This window comes from Ceratotherium simum, chromosome 29, assembly GCF_057802395.1.
Source record: "Ceratotherium simum simum isolate JZ-2026a chromosome 29, ASM5780239v1, whole genome shotgun sequence".
In the NCBI taxonomy this organism is placed as follows: Eukaryota; Metazoa; Chordata; class Mammalia; order Perissodactyla; family Rhinocerotidae; genus Ceratotherium; species Ceratotherium simum.
Window position 1 is genome coordinate 2,171,349 of NC_141928.1, and position 17,190 is coordinate 2,188,538.

At 60.5% G+C, this 17,190-nt stretch overlaps 1 protein-coding gene across 4 annotated transcripts; it reads right to left on the bottom strand.

Annotated features, from left to right (window-relative positions):
* Positions 1-585: 585 nt before the first annotated feature.
* INPP5E (inositol polyphosphate-5-phosphatase E) lies at positions 586-16,514 on the bottom strand. Of its 4 annotated transcripts, none has more exons than XM_087418795.1 (11): positions 16,445-16,514; positions 14,557-15,631; positions 9,075-9,198; positions 6,964-7,061; positions 5,944-6,068; positions 5,637-5,756; positions 5,138-5,245; positions 4,291-4,452; positions 3,933-4,048; positions 3,157-3,251; positions 586-2,550 (listed from the first exon to the last, which is right to left on the bottom strand). In XM_087418795.1, the coding sequence occupies exons 2-11, from the start codon at positions 15,396-15,398 to the stop codon at positions 2,418-2,420; spliced, it is 1,923 nt and encodes a 640-aa protein (XP_087274921.1). In that variant the 5' UTR covers positions 15,399-15,631; positions 16,445-16,514; the 3' UTR covers positions 586-2,417. The 4 variants fall into 4 exon arrangements, with proteins under 4 accessions (XP_087274921.1, XP_004423705.1, XP_087274922.1 ...); XM_004423648.3 differs by having other exon boundaries at positions 3,115-3,251; XM_087418796.1 differs by lacking the exon at positions 5,637-5,756 and having other exon boundaries at positions 3,115-3,251.
* Positions 16,515-17,190: the final 676 nt, after the last annotated feature.

The window sequence follows — 17,190 nt, forward strand, 5'->3', positions numbered from 1 at the left end:
TTCCCCCTGGTCACCACACGGGGACAGGTACCTGGCAGCAGACGTTTGGCTGCACAGCAAATGTGCATTAAGGTGGGAACATAGTTCATGAAGAGATGAGGAGGTGAACCCCACCTAGGCCATCAGAGCTCCTGCAGAGCTGGAGTTGAACTTCTGATCCCCCAGCAGCTTGAGGAACATTCTAGAAACTGCCACTAACCACACACACGTGTCTGTTTTGGAAGCTGGTGCTAACACAAGCGTTCTCTATCTCCCTGCCGGCCTCCGCCCCTGCCCTCTCCCTGGATACCATCCCCCAGGCTTCTCCCTCCCTCCTGCCCCTTTACCCAGAGGTTGCCCTCAGGGCCTGCCCTGGCCACCCTTCCAGCCCCCATCCCATCATCTTCCCCCCATCTGCTTTGTCATCGTCTCCCTCCCCTGCACAACCCGCTCTGAGCCTAACCGAGGATGAGGACAGGCTGGCTGCGTCACCGCTGCCCCCACGCCCCTGAGCCCCAGAGCCAGCCTGTGGAACTTGGCATGCACTTGGAGGGGTGACGGGAGTGAAGCGTGTTTGAGAAGGATTTACAAACCACCCTCACACGGTCGTGTTTCACAATTCTTTATGAAGCTTATTTTCCAGACACTGGCCAACTTCATTTGCATTAATTCGCATTTTAAACTTACTTCCCACATGAAAGTCCATTGATCTAAACCCAGTGGCTGGTTTTAGTCCCTGGCTGAACTTTGGGACTAAAGTTAGATGTGTATGGTGGCCGCCCAGAGACAGGAAGCTCGGCCTCGAGCCACACGAACAGAACCCCCCGGCCCGTGTCACACTGACATCGCTTCCCTGGTGTGGGTCAGAGAAAATGCCTGGCAGGAGTCCTTCAAATCCTCCTCATTTCAAGCCTCATTACCACAAAAATCTTTGTAAACAGATTTTCAGTTAACTCGAAACTCCATGGCACATTCGTTTGAGCAAAATTTTACACATACATACAATCTGAAGTTTCTTGACATTAGATGGGATTGGCTGTGCCGTCTCATTGATGGAATTTCTCCCATTCATATCAAAAGGTTGGGTGTGTATTGCTTTAAAACTTACACTCCACATTTTGGAAGCAGACGCTAATAAAAGTTGGATACACCATTCTTTGAAATCGTCATTTCGTTTCCTCACGATTCCCTCAGGTCTGAAGTATTTGCTTCTCTGGAAGCCCCTTTCTGGCTCACGTCTCCCCGGGGGCAGAGGATGGACGCAGGAGCAACATCCTGCCTTTTCTCGCAAGAACATTGTAAGAACAGGGTGTGCATGCAGACTGTTTCTTTTGAGGACTCAATCTTTGGCCAGGAAGAGTTTAAGATTCAATATATGCATTTATTTAAAAATATAAATATGGAAAAATAAATAATTTAAAAGGCTAGATTGAATGCCCCTAGCTTTCCCCACATTCAAAGCCTATGTTTTTTTCAAGAGATGGGATAAGATGCGAAGAGCAATAATGGGCCCTAAACCCTTGAAGAAAGACATCCAGGATGTGGTTGGTGAGCACCAGCCTAGGTTGGTGAGGTGGTGACATTCTAACAGCTTCTCAGGCCAGGAAACGCACCACTTACAGGAACGCCGTTTGTGGCTGATGTTAGCTGAGCAAATGGTCTGAAGTCACTGAAACCAGGACAGGAGAGGGAGGTGGTTCTGTGGCTGGAGGGGAGCCCAGCCCCCCGAGACCAGGAGGCGGCCCTGAAACATTGGCTGGGGCCCTCCTCGTCCTAGCCCAGCATTGGGCACCGCGTTCCCTCCTGGGAGGTCGGCTGGCTCTGGCCTCCTGTTGGCTTCTACTGACTCAGCCTCAGCCTTGTCCTGGTGTGCCCCCGTGGGATCTGAGGCCCCAGGGTCACCCGACCCCGAGCAGCCTCCCCCTGTGCTGGGCCACCTGTGCTCAGGAGAGGAGGGCCGCTGGGAGGACGCAGATCTACAGACTGGAGCGGCTGCGAACGCTGGCCCGGGCGACAGACACCAATCAGGACGTGAGGGAGGGTCTGTCAGCGCAGCTGCAGAACACTGGCTGCAGAGCGCGCGCTGCTCTAGGTCAACCCCGACTAGGCGACTAGGCGACTAGGCGTTTGACTTGCCACCAGAGCGCCTGGAGCTGTCGGCTGGCCCTGAGGGGAGGCTCCGCGGGCGAGTCAGGACTGTTGCGGACAAACGGGCTGGTTCCCTCCAGGAAGGGACACTGGTCCCTCAGGGCTGTGCTCGCTCCAGGCCACAGCCTCCTGTTGGGCTCTTGGTAAGAAGGTAGGACGGCCGACAGGGTGGTTCACCACACCCCAAAAAGGGCAAGACGCCCCGAACTGCAACCTCTTCCGTCTGCCACGGCTTTGGGATCAGAAATCCTCCCAGGCTGTAGGTGACAAACCCTCCCGCGCAAACTTCCTCAAGAAACGGTACAGACAGTGCTGGAGTGCTGGTTCTTCAGTGCTTGCTGCCTCTGAATCTCTTTGGAAATCCGTCTTTTAATTCCTATCAAGTACAGTTCTCGGTCAAACTTGCCAGCAGCTAGCGGAATGCTGTGGGGGAAAGAACCGTCAGGAGGGCGCCCCCGACACTGGCCGCCTGGAGTCGGGTGCTTCCTGCAAGCACACGGCGCCTGGGAAGGGCTAGGGCCTCGGTTCCTCCAGGCCGCCCCAAACCCACACCGCTGGCATGGCCCTGAGCAGAGACGCTGTGGGCGAGCGGGGCTCTCTCTCGACCCCATGCCAGCCCTGTGTCGCATCAGGAAGAGACAGGACCTAGCCCTGAACAGGCCTGCACCTGCGCCTGTGGCCAGTTCCAGGATAGCCCACGCTGCCTTCTTGCTGCCCCAGAGGGGGTCCAGCCAGCCTTGTGGGCACGGGGCCAGGCGAGGTCCCCACCCTCTGAGAGTCACTCTCGTGACAGCCACTTCAGATCAACCAAAGCCAGCACCCCTGTGTGGGGCTGCCGGACCCTGCCCTATCTGGGGTGTCAGGACGCAACCAGACAGTGGTGTGCACCCAGGTCCAAGGATGCCACACCCTCCGGAGTGCTCGCTGCCCCCGCCCTGAGCCCCAGCCCCGAGCCCGAGAGGGAGGCAGTGCGACGAGGATACTGACTTGTCCCGCCCCGGCCTCACTTTCACTCGGAACAGGCCGTACACGGGGCGGTGGTCGGACGTCCTGATCCCAGCACAGGAGGAATACTCGACGGGACAGATGTCACCCTTGTGGCGGCTCCGGTACATGACCCGGTCCTGCACGAAGGCCGGAGGCAGGCCAATGATGCGGTGCTGCTGCACGGCTTGGCCCGTCCACCCTTCACCCGGCTGCTCCTGCCCCGAGTCAGCTCTGCCCCCTGGGGAGCCCATTTTACTGAGGGGCATTGGGCGCTGGAGGGGCTCAGTGTGCTGGGTGCCGTCCCCTCACCCAAGCCACGTGTGCTCCCACCCAGCCCTGTGGGGCAGACGGGGGCAGCCAGGGGCAAACCCTGCACCCCACCTCCATGGCTCGCCCAGAGCCAGCCGCAGATGCCCAGCCTGGGGCCTGGGGTCTGGTGGGGGCCACCTCCCTCTGCACGCTGCGCCCGAATGGCTCAAGTGTGCTGCGCCGAGCAAATGGCTCAAGTAACTACGAGTGTGGGGCGTGTGCTGCGTGCCAGGCCTCCTCTGAGAGCAGCAGGGGCCAGCGTCCCAGCCTTCAGAACAACCCTTGGAAGGGGCACTGCTCCCAACACCACGAGACCCAGAGAGGTGCAGTCCCTGGCCCAGAGCTGAGCACCACACCCAGGGCTCCCGGAGTACTGCTCTCACACCTGACTTTAGTCCTAAGCCTGTGGCCCACAGAGGGCCCTGCTCTGAAACAGGAGCGCGTCCAAACCCCGCCCCCAGAGCCGGCCACGCAGGGAGGTGGGGTGGGCGCCGCGGGCGCGGGCTCACCGTGTAGGAGGGGGTCCTCTGCTTGGAGGTGGTGTCGTAGGAGTCTTTCCCGATGTCAAACTTATACGACGGGAGAAAGTGGATGTCCGGCTCCTGGAAGCCCTTGAAGATGGACCCTGGGGCAGGCACCGGCCTTGCCTCAGCCCAGCTGGCATGCAGCTGCGGGCTGCACCTCCTCCGGGGTGGGGGTCACACCTCGTCCTGTGGGGGCCTCATCTCCTCCCCGGGGAGACTGCCCCTTCCAGGGGTGTCTGTACCTCCCTCTTGGTAGTCTACACCTCCTCCCTGGTGGTCTACACTTCCTTGCTGGTAGTCCACACCTCCTCCCTCGTGGTCTGCACCTCCTAGGGGGCCTCACCTTTCTTCATCTCCTGGGTAAGCTGGTCGTGCTGCAGCAGGGCCGGCACGTTCGCCCCCAGGTCCTGCTTCAGGATGGCCTCCACGGCCACGCGCCCCCCACTCAGGCGGAAGTTGAAGTCTCCAAACCAGAAGACTCCGTCGAACCGGGTGGTAACGTCCGCTGGGACACGAGCCGGAGAATGCGTGAGCCCGACCCTTCCCAAGCTCGCCCGGCCTTAGGGACAGGGATTGGTCTGTGTCCCCCACTCCCCACCCCCAGAGCCACAGGAGGCAAGGACGCCCCAGGGATGTGGTCGAAGCCCCGGCCGCCTGTCAGGGGCTCAGGGCCATGGGGGGCATGTGCTCCGAAGCTTTCTGGGTTGACATTCGAGTTCATGGTTTTCTTTTTCATTTCAAACAGCAACATACGATCTTGAAACCTCACAGATGGTCTCAGCCGCAAACAGAGGCCCAAACGCTCACAATGAGCGGACACACTTCCCACACCTCCGTCCCTCCTCAGCTCCGCACAGCACAGCCAGGGGGCAGGAGGCCCTGTCGTGAGGAAGGAGGCTGGGGGGCGAGGACCCAGGCCAGCGCTGCCTGTTCTGCGTAGAAGCCACTCGGCCTTGTGGACGCCTGTCTGCCCAGCCGCTGAGGGGGCCAGCGCGGTCACCCTGGTGAGGAGCCGGGCGCCAAGCTCCTTCCAGAGAGAATTTATTTTGGTTGGCTACTGACCTTCCAGACTTTTCTGACCTTGATTCTCAAAAGCTCTAAACAGTTTGTTAAACTATCTGGAGAACAAGGCAGAAACTGCCACCCCTTGAGGGGAAGGGAAGGCCTCCCCAGGTGCCCCGACGGCTCACCAGAGTCGGAGCGGTAGGGGCTGGTGTCCGGCACGTTCTTGGGCAGGGCGAGGCCCTGGATGGTCCTGGCGTAGTCCACCAGCCTCTCGCTGACCTTCCCGTCTCCGGCTGCAAGAACAGAGCGGGCGGGGGCACCTCTCGAGATGCAGGTTTCTGAACACAGGCTGGATGCCTGGGTGGTCAGTCCTGGGTAATGACCCCCCACTGCCCCGCAGCAGGGTCTAATCATGCAGCGTCTACACAGTGACCCACCCCACCGAGTTATCTGCTGCATAGGTGCTGACGCCTTCCTTCAGACGGATCTGCTTTCAGTGCTCAGAATGGGGCCAGGCAGGACGGGAAGCCACGAGTGCCAGGGTCTCCTCGTGGGGCCTGGGGCTGCTGAGGGACCCAGCACCCTCTGCCGTCCAGACCGCCTCTTAAGGCCACTACCTCTCGACAGACAGGGAGGGGAGGCATGCCCCTAAGCAGCGCCTGGGATGCGGTGCGCGTGACTTACAGGTGAAGTGGGACGTGATGAAGAGGAGGGAGGTGCCGAAAAGGGTGAAGCTCACACCCAGGGCGCCCTTAGTTTTGATCTGGGACCCGATGCGCGTGGTCACCGTGGAGCTCTCCACCTCTGCGGGGGGACAAGGCAGGCTGACCCAGCCAGGATGCCCCTTGCCATCGGGCCCGCTGCGCCGTAGCCCCCAAGGCCCCCAGAGTGGCCGCGCTGCCAGCGTCCAGTGCGCACGTGTCCACGGCCCCGGATGGGCCGAGGGCTGGCAGGGCCGCAGTGACGGGGGCTCGGTGCCCGGGAGGCCTACCTGAGCAGAACCAGATGAGGTCCCGGCGGATGAGCACGGACATGTAAAGCGCCCCGTGGGCCGCCGAGTAGAGCATGACGTAGTGTGGGCCCAGCGTCTCCTGCAGGCGCGTCTCCCACTCCCGCCTGCGGGAGGAAGCGGAGGCCGCCTGGGAAGGGGACCGGAGCCTCCCGGCTCTGCCGCCCGGGACTGCGCCCAGAGAGCCCCTCGAGGAGCCGCCGGGACGGAGCCCCACGCTCCAGCCTCCCCGTCCTGCAGGGACAAGGGTGGAGCAGCAACACCAGGGGCCGCTGGGCCTGCTGGGCCAGAGACAGGGCTCCCCGCAAGGCCTGGCCTCCTCGGACACCCAGTGACGGGCACAGGCCCGGGTCGCCCGCTACCTTGAAAAGACTCCAGCCACACGGAGCCGGGTCCCGAGCCGGGGGAAGGCTCCAGCAAGAGCTGCCGGCCCCCCTGGGCAGAGGCCAGGGAGAAGTTCCAGGCCAGGCAGAAGCGGGGCCACGTCACCTGAAGGTCAGGGCCTGTGGGCAGCAGAGCCCCGTCCCCCAGCATCCCCGAGTGTCTGGGCACCTCTGCTCCAGCCAGGCCTCCTGCTGCTGCGTGAGGAGCCGGGACAATGTGCGCCACCCAGAGCCCCCTCCCCTCACCAGGTGAACTCACAAAACTCCCGCAGGACACACTGCCAGACCTACGACAGGTGAGCAGCGGCCCCCACGGACCCCAGGGCGGGTCAGCGACACCATGCAGGGGTCAGGCTCGGAGCCTGGAGAGGACTAAGTGACGAGCTGCTCTTTGCTGCCTTTGTACTCTCTTCATCAGTTACTTTATTACAAGGTCATCTCATTTATTGTGAATTCTCCAAGTCTCCTTCTGAGAAGAGAGTGATTCCCGCATGCCGCCCAGGCTTGACCGCAGCTGCGTCTCATCCACACGGGGTCTCGGGCGACAGCGGCATCAGCCCCAAAGGCCACCCCAGAACCACCGCTCCCAGGGAGACGTGAGGCGGTGGGGGCACCCTACCTGTCAGAGCAGCCCTCCTGGACCCCGATGACATATAGGTCCTGGGCGTAGTCGGCCTCGGCGGGCAGCAGGAGCTCGTCCAGGTTTAGGGGCAGCTCCTGCGGAAAAGCAGCGCCTAGCAAGGGCCAAAAGAGGCCCAGCGCACGGGCTACCCCGGGCCTGGGGCCCCGCGGCCTCTCCTGAAGGAGGGGAACTGAGGCTGCAGACAGGATGTGTCTGAGGGAGCCCTGGGTCGGGGCAGGCCGCCTCTCCACCCCCGAGTCTGTCGTCGCCAAGGCCGCGTCTGTGCCGCCTCCCTCGCCACGAGCCCCCTGTGCACGCTGCTGTTTGCTCTGTTGCACGTGCACCCCAACACGCACATGGGGTGGAGACACTCCCCCTCACGTCCCCCTCACTGCAGCCCGGGGCACAGCGGGTCCTGGAGGGGAGCACCCCTCAACTGTCTTCACTGCCCCACCGTGTGGCTTCACTCCAGCCCATTGCCAGTGACGCTGCCTGCTGCCCGGCTCTGGCCCTCTTGGCCCTGGACGAGGGCCGCGCTTGTGGACGGGCAGGGTGGCTCCCCGAGGACGGCGGAGCCACCAGCCTGGGCACCGGCCTCCTCTTACTCCCATCTCCTTCAGGTCGCTGTTTCCTCAGGCTTCTGGTCACATCAGCCAAACCTTGTCCTGACGGCAGCCCTGCCGTGTTTTCTCCCCAGCGCCTGTCACCCCGAACCTCAGCCTGGGACACGGCCGCAGGAAGGGAAGTCCTTCCATCCTGTCTTTGTTAAACACCTTGGCACACGTAGGCGACAGGAGGTGCTTGGGGAACGGCCCGAGACACCACTTGTGGCAACAATCACCTTGTTCACTCCACCGGGCATTAGGATCACCCATCTAGAAAAGTCCACTCCTGGTGCCCAGAAATCAGAGCACCCACATGCAGGGGGAGGGAGCCTGCTAGCCTGCGCACAGACCTCACTGTGTCAGCTGGAGAGAAAGCCGATAGGGATGGGGACACCCCCAGAAGCAAACGCCCCCAGCATGCGAACCACCCCCGGCCTGTCCAGCTCTGGGTTGACCGTGGCGGTCAGAGTGGCTGGAGGCTTCCCTCTCATCTCATCCACAAAGCCTTCCTGAGCACCCCAGCTCGCAGGCGACTCCAGGCGGGTTTGGGGGGAATAGGCGGGTGGGGAGCCGCCAGCTGTTGCGGGAGACCCACAATTTGAAACAGACACAGATAACGCTACAGCGAGCCTGACACTACTCCGGTGCGCGACGGCAGACACATGTCCTCACACGAGTGAGAATTAGTCAAGGGAAACCTCGTGTGAAATGGAGTCAGGAAGCCAGAAGGGGGAGCCCCCATGCAGCCGGGCCAAGGTCAGTCACGGGAAGATGGTCAACTACAGGAAGAAATGTCACTGCATCCCAGAGAGAAATCCAGGACCCCAGCAACTCGGCCAAAGAGAAGCCATCACCACCCTGAACTCGGCTTTTCTCCAGTGGACTTTGTTCACAACAGCCCCTCCCAGCTTCCTCCTTTCTCTCTTTAAAATGACGTTCCTCTCCTTTGATGGCTGGACTTGCCTGTGGGCTGCCATAGCATTGCGGCAGAGAATTGCAATTCTTTGGCTATTTCCAAATAAACTCCTTTTGCTGGTAAAATAACTGGCTGTTTTATTTTTAAGGTTGACACGTTTGTCAGGACCTACAGAATGTTCACCAAGAGTGACCCCAAGGTCAACTACAGGCTCTGGGTGACCGTGACAAGTCAGCGCAGGTCCATCGATCGTAGCAACCAGGGCCTGTGGAGGTGTAGGCAGTGGGGAGGCTGTTGGGGGCTGGGGGAAGGGGGTCTACAGGAAATGTCTGTACCTTCCTCTCAAATTTGCTGTGAACCTAAAAGTGCTCTAAACAATAAAGCATGCATGTGAAAGGAACACATTAACACCCCTCGGGCAGTGGAGAGGTGGGTGAGGGAGCCGTGTTATGGCCAGGAGGCTTCTCTGGGGGTGACCGGGGAGGTGGGGAAGGGGCAGGCAGAGAGCGTGCGGCTTGGAGGCCCCGGGACAGAATCTAGAAGGAACCCCAGCCTCGTCCCGAGTGGGAGTGGGGCGGCCCGCTTACCTTCTGGCCCTGCATGTTCCAGGTGGCCACGTAGAGGGCCATGTTCCGGTCTGGGAAGTACCGGGCCAGCTCCTCCGCCCCCATCAGGGCCCCGCTCGCCAGGAGACTCCCCTCCAGGTAGCTCCTGTGGAGAGAGGGGCAGACTAAGCACGGGGACGGAGCAGACGGACCCAGGGAGGGGCCGGCTGCAAGGACACACATCTGGGGGTATGCCTGTCAGCCTCGGCCCCAGGCAACACGGATCCCGAGTTGGGGAGCCTCTCTCCCAGAGCCAGGGTTTCCTAAAGACCCTGTCGGCTCTCATGGAGCACAGCGCTGTGGTCCACCTGCTCTCTTGGAAAACCCGCCGTGTGCAGTTCTAGAAACACCAGCACGCCTTCAACTTTTCTCAGTTGCCCCCAAGAAGGGACGAGAAGGTGACATTTGGGGCTTTTTTGGTGGAACCTCTTAAGGGCAAGCGGGGGTGTGGAGGTCAAGGTGGGCTTCTGGACTACAGGCCGACTTGGGGGAGGACATGCAACCTTTTCTGGGGCGAGGCCCTGGCTGTCATCTCGCAGTCTAGGACGGGGAGGTCGTGGCAGCAGCATAGACTACAGCCATCCTCATGTCACCCAACAGTTTCCACCGACTTTAAGATTGTAATAGAATAACACAGGCAAATGGTTAAAAATGTCAAATAGTGTTGCAAAGGCCAGAACAGAAGACAATAGAACTTTCACCCTGGCCCTGCCCTGGCCTGGAGGGTCCCGCTCAACACTGGTTTCCTCTGCTCCAGGGGTCAGCAAACTCTTCTGTAAGGAGCCAGACAGTAGTGTTTTCAGCTTTTCGGGCCATCGGTCTCTGCCACAGCCGCTCAACTCTGCTGAAAGCAGCCACCGCTGACATGGAAGAAGAGGGTGCGGCTGTGTGCCAGTAAAACTTCATTCACAGACACTGGAATCTGCCTTTCATGTGATTTTCACTTACTGTGAAATATTATTTGTAATGTCTTGATTTTTTTCAGCCATTTAAACCGTAAAACAGTTCTTAGCTGGCGGATTGCACAAAAACAGGCTGCGGCGGCACTGGCCCACGCCGTCCCACCAGACCCGCCCTGGAGAAGATGTCTGCACGCCGCGCTGCGTCTTGGCAGATGGCCCCGGGCGCTGCTGTCTGTCGTGGCAGGAGAAGAAATTCAGCTCGGTCTCCCCCAGGCCCCTGCCGCCCTTCCCGGCTCCCTCGAAGGCGTCCCTCGAAGGCATCCGCCTCAGTGAGCGGGGCGTGGGGAGGTGGCGCTGTCTGCTCCTCCTGACTGTCCCTCTGCTTCTCGCGCAGCATTGGCCCGCAGCAGCCTCCGGTGTTTCCAGCTGCACTGTGCGCGGTCCTCCTGCTCCTCGGAGCCCTCCTTCAAGAGCCCTCTTCCAACCCAGCGCGAGGTCAGGACCCAGACAGCGGCCACCCTCCGTCTCTGGCTGTTTTGTCTCTTAGGTCTCTTTAGTTCTATGACGGGCCTGTTTCCCCCATGCCACCCGTCTACTGGGGACACTGGCCATCCGTCCTGTACAAGTCTCCGGAGCGTCTATGATGTCCGGAGGCTGATTAGATTCTGTGCCCTCACCCAGGCGGACGTGCCCCAACAAGCTCCATGTGTCCTGTCCCCCCCTAGTGACACCAAGATGGGTTGGTGGGTTCAGATGGCATTGGCCTGATCAGTCCACCAGAATGTCCCTCCTCTCAGCCGTCACCCAATAGCCGCGTGGGATCCCACTTATCTTCAGGAATTGCAAACAGCTGCTCTTTGCAGGACGTGCTTTCTGGTTTCACAGATGCAGCAAGTTCTGCTTCTTCCAAGGCCTCCCCCGTCTCCCGCTGTGCGGGCCCTCCCAGTCCTGTCAGTTGAGAGGGAGCCCCAGAGGCTGAGTGGGTTTTGTGATGTGATGAGGCCTGGCCCCTGGGGGCTTCGGTGTGGGAAGACAGGGTGGGCAGCTGGCTGCTGTGAGGGTGGGCTCGGAACAGCGCAGGTGGAGGGCTCTTCCCTGGGGCTGGACGACCTGGTGTAACTGATCACTTGGGACCTCTGCCCCAGGGTTCACTCCCACCCTTGTTGGGGGGCATCGCCCCCAAACGCACCCCCCAAGCCGTCTGGCACATCAGTTACCTCCTGCCTCCACCTTCTGGAACAAGGAGAACCTGTCACCTGTGGATGCCCCGGTCCCTGCTCTCGTCACTGTGGGCTTATGCTAATATCCTGCCAGGACCGGGCAGGATCGAGTTCTCAGGGGTGGGAACGCGCGGAGTCAATCTATCATCAGTTCACAGACACCCAGAGTGTCTTTCAAACTTCCGACTTAGACTTTTCATTCCAATTCGCTAAGAAAATCTTATTTCTTAGTCTTGCAAGGAGGAACCAATTTCTGAAGGTCACTTAGGAGCATGGCTCCATGGCTGACCGACTGAAAGCCAGAGTCCGGATCTCAGGAACTCGCGTGAGAAATTCTCAAACCCTTGCCAAGCTTCGGAGACATAAATTAAATGATGTCAGGAGGGGGGAACCTCCTCAAACATGGGGCCCCTCCACGTTGAGAATCCTAACAGGCCGACCGTGTTCTAACACCAGTAGGCAGCTGGGGCTGCGGCTCCCCTGCCTGGGGTGTTCTCTTTTCCAAACCCGAAAGCAGCCACACAGTCCTTTCCTGCGTCCAGGGCCGGACGCTGCCCCACGCTGCTCCCGGGAAAGCGTCACCGTCAAGCCCGTCTGCTCCTTGTGTCTCCCAAAGCCCCCGGCCCTCCCAGCCCTGGACTCGAGGCTCTGACTGGGCCGGATCCGGCCTGTTTGTGTACAGCTCACGGGCCAAGAATCGTTTTTACACTTTTATTTTTTTTTTTATTATTTTTTTTTTTAAAGATTTTATTTATTTATTTTTTCCCCCCAAAGCCCCAGTAGATAGCTGTGTGTCATAGCTGCACATCCTTCTAGTTGCTGTATGTGGGACGCGGCCTCAGCATGGCCAGAGAAGCAGCGCGTCGGTGCGAGCCCGGGATCCGAACCCGGGTCGCCAGCAGTGGAGCGCGCTCACTTAACCGCTAAGCCACGGGGCCGGCCCTGTTTTTACACTTTTAAATGGCTGGGAAAAAACTGTATTTCATGACACAGGAAAATTACGTAAACTTCAAATTTCAGTGTCCCTGAATAAACTGTTATTGACACACAGCCACGGCTGTTGGTGTATGTGTGGTCTGTGACTGCTTTTTTTCTTTTTGGCACCATATGGCTCACAAAATGGAAATATTTACTATCCAGCCCTTTACAGAAAAAGCGTGCTGACCCCTGAACACAAGGAGAGTCTGGACACAGGGGGACTTTAGGCAGAACTGGGGTGGGAAACCCCCATCAACCCAGTGTTTGCTGCTCGTCTGAAAACAATGAATGGGGGTCCAATTCTGAGACACGCTTCTCATTTTATATAACAGGCAAGTCAACAGAAACTACATTTAACTTAAACAGTGTAATAATACTTCAAATGCATGAAGAGATTTCGCTCTTTACAAGGAACACACGAATTATTTTAACAAAGGAACCGTTTTCTCCTATAAACAACCCTCCGGTGCTGATGGAGGGAGTGTGGGGGGCAGGGGCCCTCACTCCAGTGCTGGAGAGGGACCACCCGCCTGGCCATCACTGCTGGGCTCACCAGGGCGGAGGGAGGTAAGGACTACCTCCGTCCACCTCCTCACCCCAGAACCTGCCAGTGCGACCTTATTCCGAAAAAGGGTCTTTGCAGATGTAATTAGTTAAGGATCTTGAGATGAGATCCTCCTGGATTAGGGTGAGGCCTACAGCCAGTGACTGGTGTCCTTCCAAGAAGAGGAGAGGACACACCCACAGGAGAAGGAGTGTGGAGACAGAGCAGAGACGGGTGGGATGCGGCACAAGCAGAGGCGTGACTGGAGCCACCAGGAGTTGGGAGAGGCAGGAAGGTCCTACCCTGGAGCCTCCGGAGGGAGCCCCACTCTGCCTACACTGGGATTTTAGACTTCGAGCCCCCAGAATTGTAAGAGAGTAAATTTCTGTCCTTTTAAGCCGCCCAGTGTGTGGTAAGTGGTCACAGCAGCCCCAGGACACCAACACAGCGACCATCTCACACTCTCCCTCCCCCGGCCCCATGTCCAGCGGGGTTGGCGCTGGCCTAGTCCAGACTGGAGGTGTGGCAGGCAGGGGTGGCGATGAGAGAAGAGGCTGGCGAGGGAAGTGGGGCCAGCTCACCCTGGGCCTTGGGTGCCACATCAGAGAGTGGGCGGCATGGGGCCCCCAAGTCAGGGCCATGGCCTCATGTATGCTTGGAACATCACCCCCAGCCCTGGTAGGGGGTGGAGTCCTGGCCAGCGTGGTGGGAGGGGTGTGGGGAGAAGCAGGAGCCTCGAGAGCTGTCATCCTGGCCCGGCCTGGATGGGCAGGACTGTGGCGAGGAAGGAGAGGGAGGGCAGAAGACAACTTTCTGAGTTATAGCCTGGGCACTCAGAGGGGCCTGGGAGAAGGCCAGGCTCAGAGAAGAGGTAGCAGGTTTGGATGCCCTGGGCCCAAAAGTGTCTGGGATGCCAGTCTGGCAGATTCATGGCTCTGGCCTAGGGAGGGGTGAGTGTGCATTTGGGAGTCACGAGCAGAGGGCAGACATGGGGGGCAGCACCCAGCTACTTTTCAAGCCATAAAAAAGTCAATAGGATTAATTATTAAAGCCCCATAATGCCCGGAAACCAAGCATCGGCTGTGATGTGAGCCCTCCCTTGTCCACGGGGCTGTGGGGGCCCAGCGGGAGGCCGATCGATGGGGCACTCAGCAAACTGAGCCCCAGGATGCACGAGAAGTCACGGGACACTCCTGGAGGCAAAGTGCAGCAGATCAGGCCCTGTCCGCTGTCCCCTCCCTGCCAGCGAGTGGACCCCAGGGACCCTCCCCACAGTGTGGCTTGGCCACAGTCACCAACAGCCCTCGCTCTCTGTCCAGCAATTTCACTTCTAGCTCTCTGTCCTGGAAAAGTGCCCGGCACGCGCATGCACGGGGCACATCCATGGCTGCTCGCTGCTGTGCTCCGTCCTTCACCAACTAGGGTCCCCCTAATGCTCGTCCTTAGCAAGGAGGTTAAGTAACAGCCCAGCTCAATAGTGCATCTTAGAATCAGTCCTGCAGGGGGACAGACCACGGGGCAGACACTGACAAAGAGGCTGTCCAAGACACGGCAAGACACAGGAAGAGGAAACAAGACCAAGCACGGTGTGTAGGTGACCCGTGGATCTAAACCACGTATGTCACAGGTACGAGGGCCAAGTGTGTGCTGAGATACAAGGGAAAGTTCCAGAAGGAGCTGGGGGATGGGGGTTAGTGAGGGAAGATCTGCTCTCGTCTCCATGTTCACGCACCTTGCACGTGTTTAGGAGAACACCTTCGCATGCCTCACCTTACGACGCTGAACTAGAGACCATGGTGCCGCCTGCCTGGGAGCCCTACCTGCTCCGGACGTCCTTGGCGAGGATGGGCGCCAGGAGGCTGAAGGAGGATTTGGCCGAGCGAAGGGAACAGTCATCGCAGGCCAGGGGGCTCGGGGGCCGGCCGGGGCCCAGGCTGCTGTGGGCCCGGAACAGCCTGGTCTGCAGGCGGAGCTTGTAGTCGGCGTGATCTGGGTCCACCTTGTTGGCTGTCCGCAGGGAGTTGGAGACCATGTTCCGGTCCATGGCAGGCGCTGGGCGTGGGGGAAGCACGCTGGCCAGCCTGGGGGTGCTTCCGGCCGCAGCCCCATCCCGGTGCAGGAGGTCCAGGGAAGTGCTGATCATTCCGGAAAGACAGTTACCCCACGAGGAGGGGCTACCACCCGGGGCCCTGCGGGAAGGGGGGATTTCCTGCAAGGAGGTGCTCAGGCAGGGTGGGGGGCAACTAGGGGAGGAGGGCCCGGGGGCCTCCTCCTGGGAGGAGGCCCTGGAGGGGCTGGCCCCATTCCGGGCGGCCAGGTCCTCATGGCTGGTTCGAAAACGCCTCCTCCTCCAGCCCTTCTCGTCCAGAGACAGCGCTCGCTCCAGCCTGGGCCTCGTCGGCGGCTTTGGGGTCAAGGGTTTTGTCTTAGCTTGTGGGTTCTCACTGCTGATGTTGGCTGGAATGTTCGGAGGGAGCACTGCACTGTTCTCTGGGCCTTGACAGCTGTCAGTGGGCAGGGGCTCCGGGCAAGAGGCGAGGTCTCCGTCTGTCCTTGGAAGCTGCCCCTTGAGCATTCTGCCTTCAGGCTGCAGATGCCCATGGGCGGTGGGCTGCTCGGGCACCGCCTCTGAGTGCCCCAGGCCCGCCGGCTTGGACGGCATAGTCCAGGGGCCAGCTGTCACAGAAGGTGGCAGCCTCGCCGACCCCAGAGACGGCTCCTCCTGGGGCTGTGGGCAACGCCCAGCGTCAGGGTTGCGTGGTCAGATGTCGCCGGGCAAGGCGCAGAGGAGAGAACGGGCAGCAGCTCCCCTTCAGGCCTGGGGTGGTCCAGTAGGGGCAGGGCCAGTTGCTGCATGGCTGGAAGCTCTGAAGTCCTGGGGTCCCTCACAGGTACCTAAAGGAAAACCGTGCTATTAGCTGTCCATGACCGTGGCCCTGATGTCAATTTAATGTTCCTAATGGACAGCTATGGTGCAGGGTGACGGAATGGACAGGCCAGCAGCAGTCCAGCAAAAACAAGCGTTTAGACATTCCGCCCTGCTGCTTCCTCCTAGGAGGTGGGTGAAAGCTGCACATCTTAAGACCGAGGCCACCATCCCAGTGGGGGGCTGGCCCCTCATGTGGGGTGCTAGCGGCATGACCAAGTAAGAATTCCGCCCCCAGGGTGAAGGCCAGTGCAGGCCAGTTCACAGGCGCTGCTTCGACGGGGTCCCGCCTGCCTCTTCCTCCGCTGGGCTGCGGCCCTTGGCTCACCTGCCGGCCCACCGCCATCGCCGCCCGCAGACCCCGCCCCGCGAGCGGGCGACCCTGAGCAGCTCCGCGGCCCCGGCTGCGGAGGCCCCGACTCAGGACCTGAGGGTCCAGCACGGCCGGCCTCGGGGCTCTCCAGGGCAACGACCGTCGCGCAGCCGCCGGGGGGCGGGTGGGGTAAGCGAGACCCGCGCCTCACGACCCCCGCGCCCCGGGGTCACCTCGCGCCAGAACTGCCCAAGACGCCCTGTGCCCCGGGGTCACCCCGCGCCAGAACCGCCCAGGACCCCCGCGTTGCAGGGGTCACCCCGCGCCGGACCCCGCCCAGGACCGCCGACCGCGCGCCGGGGCCCCGCGCTCTGAACTCGCCCAGACTCCGCGCCCAGGGTTCACTCCGCACCGCACCCTGCGCCCCTGCACAGGGGTCCCCCCGCGCCCAGGACCCCCGTGCCCGCACCTCTCGGCGGCGCCCCCTCCCAGACCGCGGGCCTGGGCGGCAGCTCCCCGGCAACCGGCGGGCAGGGCGGCCCAGACGCGGCGCCCGCAGCGGCCCCTGGCGGCCGGAGGACCCACCCGGCAACGCGAGAATGGAGGGTGACTCCAGGGGCGCCAGGGGGCCCTGCGCCGGGGACCCCCCACCTCCGGCTTCCTTCCTCTGCGGGGCCACAGGGGCTGCGGCCGCGACCGCCCACCCTACCCCGCCCCCAGCCCCTGATTTACTGGCCACCCCTGTAGACTTGCCTCTGACCTTTCCTATCAATGAAATCCTAAGACAACCCTCCTACTCCGCATATTGCTGCACAGCTTCCCCGGGGAGCAGGTATTCCCGAGACCTCATTGCTTACTGCCATCAGGATGGGTTTTCACAGCAAACCCACCCACCGCCATCACGGAGACGAGCCCCTCCTCCCCGCGAGCCCATCAAGAGCCCGTCCTCCTGGAGAAGCTGCATGGGAGTGCAGGTGAGTTGTAAGGTTTCAAGTCTTACAAAGTCAGTCAGAGAAAGACAAACACGGTAAGATTTCACTCACATGTGGAAGATAAACACATAGGTAAGGAGAACGGATTAGTGGTTACCAGAGGGGAAGGGGGCCGGGAAAGGGCGAAAGGGTAGGGGCACGTGTGTATGGTGATCATAGAAACTAGACTGTTGGTGAACTCTAGGCAGTCTATACAGACACTGATATAAATAATGCACACCTG

Bases quoted from the DNA above. Each gene is read 5' to 3' on its own strand.
- INPP5E (XM_004423648.3), bottom strand. From the start codon at position 15,398: ATGCCGTCCAAGCCGGCGGGCCTGGGGCACTCAGAGGCGGTGCCCGAG. The intron at 5,757-5,943 runs GTAGGCCTCCCG...GTCCCCCCGCAG, and splicing joins CCTCATCTGGTTCTGCTCAG to AGGTGGAGAGCTCCACGGTG. The intron at 3,252-3,932 runs GTGAGCCCGCGC...GCCTTCGTGCAG, and splicing joins AGAGGACCCCCTCCTACACG to GACCGGGTCATGTACCGGAG.